At 40.3% G+C, this 8,126-nt stretch overlaps 1 protein-coding gene across 1 annotated transcript; it reads right to left on the reverse strand.

Moving 5' to 3' along the window:
- LOC111582830 (trace amine-associated receptor 13c-like) lies at positions 1-1,739 on the reverse strand. Its single transcript, XM_023291682.3, has 2 exons — positions 1,576-1,739; positions 1-1,409 (listed from the first exon to the last, which is right to left on the reverse strand). Exons 1-2 carry the CDS (start codon positions 1,737-1,739, stop codon positions 599-601), a joined length of 975 nt encoding a protein of 324 aa, XP_023147450.2. The 3' UTR covers positions 1-598.
- Positions 1,740-8,126: the final 6,387 nt, after the last annotated feature.

Genomic DNA, 8,126 nt, shown 5'->3' on the forward strand with positions numbered 1-8,126 from the left:
ATGTATCAGTGCATCCTTCTATGATCCTCCAGCTGATCAGTGAGAAATGATGTTACTAAGACTCATTGTTCCTTCTTTACAGCTCTATGCTTTTTAAAATCCTTCTTTGTATTCACGCACTTATCACAATATCGTCCACCATGATCATTAACAGCAGAATGTCACCGTGTCTCAACACAAATATGACATGGAACTTTGTCAAATAGTGTACATGAGCTAAGTGGTTCAATTTTCCCAGCATACTTATCCATCATGTTTAAAAACAGCAGAAAATCACCGTGTCTCAGCCCAAGCATGAAGTATAACTTAATCAAACTGTGCACATGAGCCCTGTTCCTCTATTCATCTCTTCTCTGCACACTGTTTCCTCAGTTAACCATGAGTTTCAGGTTGTAACTAGATAAATAACATATTGACATAACAAAGAAGATTTCCTGTTGAGTTTGTAGGTCATATAACATTAAATTCTAACTTGATGAACACATTATGATGTGATACAGATCCATTTTTCTTTTTCTGATGTGGCAGAAATACACAGTTGTTTTTTATTCACTTGTCACCACACCGAGTGCATTTTTCTGTTCATGGTAAAGTGTCTCTACAGCATCTTGGCCTCACGGGAGGCAGGCTGCAGTATCTGAAGTGTAACAATGAGCTTGACTGATTTTCTGAACCAGGGGTACAAGAAAGTGTAGATGATGGGGTTCAGACAGGAGTTAAAGTAGAACAGACATATCACAAAGACAATAGATGTACTATTGAGAAGGGTTTCTTGGCCTGTGATGGCAACACAGTAATATGGGCACATACATATTATAAACACAACTACAACAACACCAAGAGTCCTGGCTGCTTTCAGTTCAGATTTCTGAACAGTTGCTGTAACTGAGTGCTTGGTTGGTACAAGCTGAGAATGCATGGCATGAGCCTGAGACACAGCCACCACAAACACTCTCACATACAGAACTATGATGATTGTAATAGGAACAATGAAGGAAAAAATAACATCTGCAAGTCCACTAATGTAGTCAGTGACAATGGCACACTCTCCAACACAGGACTTGTACCTGCCTGGCTGCTTCAGGGCGTCCTTCAGAGCCAGCGCTTGAAAGATTGCAGAACTGATCCAGCACAGACACACACAGATTTGAACTCTTTGTTGTGTGATTTGAATAGAGTAATGCAGAGGGTAACAAACGGCCACGTAGCGGTCAATCGATATCATCACCATGGTTCCTATTGAGGCTGAGGTGATGATGTAATCGAGATACTGACACAGAGTGCACATGAAGTCACCGAGGAACCAGCAGCCGTCTATAAGCCCAATTTGAAAGAACATGAGGAGACCCACGAAGACATCAGAAACAGCCAGAGAGAGGAGGAGGAGGTTGGTGGGAGTGTGGAGCTTCCTGTGGAGGGAGAACAGCAAAAGATTCATCATTATTTATCAGGAAATGATCAGTCAGATAGAAGCAAACAGAGCACAACATTGTCTCTTCAAAAACATTTTCTTTGCATGAATTATTCATTTCTACACATCAGTTACTGGCATAAGTAGAATAAATATTTTTCTACCTGAAGTGTGAGATGGAGATGATGACCACGAGGTTGAGAATCACAGTGAGCAGAGAGATGCAGGACAGCAGGATGTGAACCAGCATTGCTTCAAAGTGAGAACGCTTCATCCTCCTGCAGGAGGAGTTGAAGAGCTGTGGAAAGCAGAGTTCAGGTTCCTCCATCCCTGACGGGAGGAGAAACTGCTGAGATGTGGTGGTGGTTTGGTCATACAACATATTTATATCTTCTGTTTCTTCCTCCGCGCCTATGATACTGTTTTTTTCCTCCCTGTGGAGAATTCTGTTAATGTCCATGTCTTTCATCATACCACAATATTTGCCACGAAACTAAACTCGAACCAAGCAGACTGATACCAAACTAGGCAAAACGACTACAAACTAAAAGAAAGAAACAACAAAATAAACAAGCAAAAAGACAAGGCAACAGAGGCAAAACTGTAATGAATCAAAGAAATGTTTAACCACAATCAAGCAACATAACGATAAGCATAGACAAACATTTTGGTTACCTCGGCTGTCCGACCCTACACGTGCATGACGCAGCCGATAAACCGGGACACTGTCAGCTGACTCGGCACTGCACCCACAAAAGACTGGTCTTAAAAGAAGAAACAATATTAATAGAAAATCTAAAGCTTACCAGTGTTTCGCGTGCTGCACCGCGCATACCTGTCCAGGAGTGTTCAGGAGTATACTGGAGCTACGTCCGTCAATTGATTTGAACCCCCTGCTGCAATGGCCAAACCAATCATTAGTTCCCCCAAAGCTGTATGGCATGATGGCTAATCAGCCGGTCACACAACACTCAAGAACAAATTTGTCAGTGACTTGCCAGTCAACAGGGTCACTAAGAACATTACATTTCTGATGTTTGGATTGAGAGGTGCATTAGAAACGTTCAGGTATTTCACCTGTAAACATCAACAACCGCACTGATTTAAATTTGGCTCCCATCCATGTTAAAATCACCTCCTTGTGCATTTATTCTCTGCTCCCAGTGCTTCTGCAGCACTTGCAATGCTCCCTGGATTTCTAATTCTTTACATGTTTGAAACATCATCATGACAGGAGCTGAATCTTCTCAACTGTCAACATGACAACCCTTCAACTTGAATTTCATTTTGAGGAGGAAAAGCCAGAAACCACATTAAGACACATGTGGCAGGATGGGCGGCTGGAGAGCAACAGTTGTTTTTTTAGGCAACGTACCCGGTTGTCATTATTGCGCTGTGTCAAAACACCCACATGTTATTGTACCACAGTTGAAGTGTTTGTTCCCCCCAAATGTTTTCTGTCTGATGCCTCAGAATGTTACAATTGAACTGCTTTGACATTCCAACCATTGGCGATGAATTCTTGGTACACAACCACATGGATGTTAAAGAAAACAGGAAGTGTGCTCCTGACCACACGCTTGTACTCCAGTCTTGGAGACTGCCGTTTCCACTGTTAGCTGCTGTTTCTTCTCTTGATGGTAGCTGCAGACACTCATCTGGTCCCCATGATGATCCTCCACATGAAGTTTGGATCATCTCAGCCGGTGACAGGCAAAGAATGTGATGTTTGCTCTCTGCGCCTACCAGTAGTCTGAAATATGCAAGTAACAAACATCCTGTTGATGGTAACACAGTGTCACGCAGCATCCTGAATCATGACAGTTAGTGTTCACACATGTTGTGCATGCGTGACCATGACGTGTTCTGTGCACATGCACTAAGAACAGTGTGAGAACTTTCCCATCAAGCCTCATGTACATTTAGTATGGATGAGCTGAATAAAAATGATGATTCTTCTTATTCAGCAACTGTCTGCTTGCACACAAATCTGAGTTACCTGCTCCTGTTATGCTGCAGTTTTCTGACATATGGATTGAGAGGTGCATTAAAAATGTTCAGGCATTCCACCTATAAACATCAACAACCACACTGATTTAAATTTGGCTGCAATCCCTGATAAAATCATCTCCTTGTCTATTGATACTCTACTCCCAGTGCTAATGCAGCACTTGCAGTGGATGGGACATCTTGCTCTGTAAGTGTTGGGGTTTAGACAGGAGTTAAAGTAGAACAGACATATCACAAAGACAATAGATGTACTATTGAGAAGGGTCACTATTCAAATACTTTGATAAATGACACTTAAGGATTATTATGGCATATTTTCCATTAATGTGTCTCTTACAGCTCTGAGGGTAAAGTGACTACATGTCAACAAAACAAATGTAAGGTCTGCAATTTCAGTATATTGTCTAGGTTACTTCATAAAATAAGCACACTGTGTATTCTGTAGATTACAGGTTAGGCTTTTAGCATTCCACACTAACCTGAATGATTTGGAAGTCAACTCTAGGACTGCAGTGTCCAGGTGGACTGGTTGATTGATCGTTCAGAATGCTGTCATCCAAACAAATTCCCATCAGTCTAAGAATTTCTGGTGTCACACTCCATCAACAGCCTTCCAGTTTTCATCCTTTTTTTTGTGGTGGCTTGAAGAACAAACTACCCACGGACACACCCATGTTTTCACAATTTTGAATTGGCCCAGCATAATGGAGACTGTGGGGTGCAATTTACTGCATTTAATGTTTACTGAATATGTCCTTGCAGTTGTCTCCTAACTAACTGAGATCATGTCAAGGAAGTTGTTGGTGTTTCTACATTTTGTTCAAACTGATGGACAAAAAGTGGAGTTTAGACTTTACAAACAGCAGTTTGTGCATCACAGCTCAGCAACCAAGGTGCAAATCATGTAAAAACCAAACTAATTATAGATTTACATTTCACATTAATGAGATACAGTGCATTTAGATGAAGTTTTACTGTGATGCAAAGATTTACACAATAGCAGGAATGTAGCACAACATTAAATGTACAAGTGCACTAGAAACATTTTGTCTCAGAAGTTTTTAAAGAATCCTGACAAACGGTCATGATTTCAGCATTGATCACAATAATTGTTATTATCGTTATGGACATGATAGTACAGCCCAACCTCACAGACATTAATAAATGGTAAAATATAAGGCTAACATTCTCGGTTTCAACACCCCGATCTGGATGGTGGCTTGCAGTAAGAGGAGCTGCTCTGGATTTTATACATATTCCATGTTTGCACCGTCCTGTAGTAGTACTTAATGTTTTCACCAAAATAATGATGGGAATTGTAGAGCTTTTACAGGCAAATGTTTGATTGCGATAGGTACATGGAACATACAACATAAAGTAGTACATGAGCAGATTTTATGGACATTGTCAGTCACTCCAGGCTTTTTCATGGAATCACTTCTGGCTGACACCTGCTAACATCTATAAACAGCTAACTGGTCTGTGTTTTATTCCTCAATAGTTCCTATGCTGCTGCACCAGGTTACAGTGATTTCATGTGCTGCAAATACTAACTTTTCATGATAATTTAGGATTCATTTAGACTAATCAGGCTGCAGGAAGGGTCACTCAGGGCTCTGTGGAACATTTCGTTCACCTTTGGCTGACTTCATGATTCACCTTTGGAAGCTGCTAAGGTGCAGGATGACTATATTTTGTATAAAATTAAGTTATTCATATTTTTAAATTTTGTTTAGAAAGACTCTCGAGGCTGAAGATGTCACCATGCTGTGGTGTGTTATGCATCAAATCATCACAATGTGCTCTTCTTTTCATTCCATTCTCTCTTTTACACATGCATACATTCTGCATGACAGTCCAAAACCCAGGAGACCGGATTTATTTCAGCTGCTTAACAAGACAAACATCCAGTTAATGACCCTTCTCTGAAGCATCGAGGATTCACACCTTCTTGTGTTAATCACCAGCTGACTGCAAACTCTTGTCTCTGTGGCCTCAGCCCAATCAGAGGTGTGAACAAAAACTTATGTTCCACTGTGAACATACCGTGTAAAAAACACACATCAACACATGATGCAACCTTCTTGAGGAGACAACAAAGTGAACATGATGCAACCTGCAATGTTTTTGTTACTGAGTTACGAAGTCTAAACTTTGTGTCTCTCTTGATAATAGACAGCAACGGTCAGATTTCATAACACACAGTTCTTTAAGATCCTTCTTGTTTTTGTAACCTAACGTATAGTTTGTATACTTATAATCTGCGTTTTTCTTATGACCTGTGCCTGATATTGTAAAGACTGTGTAAACTAGATGTCCAGGATTGCATGCTTATTGACTGCACTGACAGAAACGTAACCAGGCTACACACCCTTCACCTCACCTGCCCCTTTCTGTTGGTTCTCATTGCACATAGACACTCTATTCAGATTATTCATTTACACCTTCACAGAGTGTAAAAACAGGAACTGGATGCAAACCAACAGCTAAGACAGAAACACACAAAATACATCAATCGTGAGTGAGATGCACCAGTTTCTCATTAATCAATCGCTAAAAAATGAAAATGGGTCATTCACTGTGAAGTCAACCAAACCTGGAAAACAGTTTCCCCTCTGACCACCTCAGAATCATGTGGTTCTTTATCCTCAGTAACTTTATTAATGATCAGAGTTCTACCTTCATACTGTGAATAATTCCAGAGTTCCAGGTCCTTGAAGTCCATAGAGGTGGGTCCAGATTTATCACTTTTTAATGGACTTTTTCCATCATTTCTGAGCCTCAGAACTTCATCAGTCCAGCAGATAGAACCATGACATTTAGGAGGAGAAACAAATCTGAGTTCTGGTAAAAACTGACACCAAATCAGTTTTACATCCATCCAGGTGTCACAGTCTAAAGAATAAATTTGTTTTTTGTTCATTTTTTCTTTAAACAACTGTGAGCATCAACATTATGGGATGTATCATAGATTCTGTGTCTAATAAAAGTCCTCATGTGATTGGTTGTAACTCTTTTCTCTGCTCAAACTAAAGATGAACGAGGTTTTCCTCTGCGGAAGTCCAACAGTTCAAAGTTCTGGCCCAGACACAGTTCTTTACCCAACTATGGTTCTGCCTTCCTGAACACCACGCAACAGAACCCGGTCCACATACGTTCCATCCATACGTATCCACGTTCTGTCTAACCAGCTTTGAGCATCAGTATTATGGGATGCATAATAGTGTGAACAGTAAAACTGCAGCAGTTTAATGTCTATGATGTAGAGTCATAGAAACAATCAATGGTACCCTAGATGTGTTTCTGTTTTCTGGTAATTCTCCAGAGAAAAATTTTAAAAGGTGCATTCTGGGTAAACTTTCAAGGCTCATATCAGCATGTGTGATCAGTGGTTGGTTAGAACAACTTCTACACAATGAAAGGATCATTTTTACACACAGAAGATACCAGAATGATCGAATAGACACCATTGTGACACTCACACAATTTATAATTTGAGATTCTTTTTCCTGAAGAAGGTAAAACCCTGTTGATAGATAGATAGATAGATAGATAGATAGATAGATAGATAGATAGATAGATAGATAGATAGATAGATAGATAGATAGATAGAACGATAGATAGATAGAACGATAGAATGATAGATAGATAGATAATTTGCATGTTCTCCCTGTGCATGCATGGGTTTTCTCTGGGTTCTCCAGCTTCCTCCCACAGTCCAAAAACATCCTGAGGTTAACTGATTATTCTAAATTGTCCGTAGGTGTGAATGTGAGTGTGATTGTTTGTGTGTATGTGTAGCCCTGCGACAGACTTGTCCAGGTGTCCTCCGCCTTCACCCTCAGTCAGTTGGGATAGACTCCAGCCCCCCATGACCCTGATGAGGATTAAGCGGTGTATAGGTAATGGATGGATGGATCCTCCAGAACCAGAACTATTGAGGACTAAAACACAGACCAGTCAGCTGCAGTTTCTAGATGACCTACATGTTGGTTGTTAAACTGTGACACACAAACTGCTGTCTGTGAAGTTCACATTCCACTTTTTGAACAAAATGCAGAAACACTGACAACTTAGTTTGGAGTTGACTCCCAGTAAATGTTCAGTAAATGTTAAATTATTTACGTTACAGTTGCATTCTTTTGACTCTGACAGTTTTAAAGTATTCGGAGGTGACTAAAGTCAAGGTTTATCCAAGATATGGGTTCAGCTTTAGTCAAACTGACTTCAGATGAATAATAAACCTTCTCAGGTCAATGTTAACTCCACACGGTTTGTTTTCTACGGCATGGAGCTGAAATACTGAAGGATGTGAAGCTCCCTCTCCTGTCCACTGTCAGTATTACATCAAAAATACAAACTGCTTCTCTTTTGTTATCCATACGGGGAATACAGTGGGTGATATATGTGTACCGACATGCATTTGCTGTGGAAGACCTTGAATCATTACCTGTTGTGCCTACACTGGGCTGTAATTTGTTCTTTATGGGGCATAAAAACATACAAGGACAACAGAACATTCAGAAATCAAGAGTAGTCGCATTTATATCAATAAATGTGATGGCAAATACAGCTACTGCCAAGTCCACCATCAGCCAAGAGGCTGGAGGGTCTTCAGTTAAATTAACCCTCTGAACTATTATTATTTAAATTTTTTTTTTAGCTCTCCAGCCTCTATGGAAACTGATCCATAAGAGAAGAAAAA

The sequence above is a fragment of the Amphiprion ocellaris genome, chromosome 11, assembly GCF_022539595.1.
Source record: "Amphiprion ocellaris isolate individual 3 ecotype Okinawa chromosome 11, ASM2253959v1, whole genome shotgun sequence".
Classification (NCBI taxonomy): Eukaryota; Metazoa; Chordata; class Actinopteri; family Pomacentridae; genus Amphiprion; species Amphiprion ocellaris.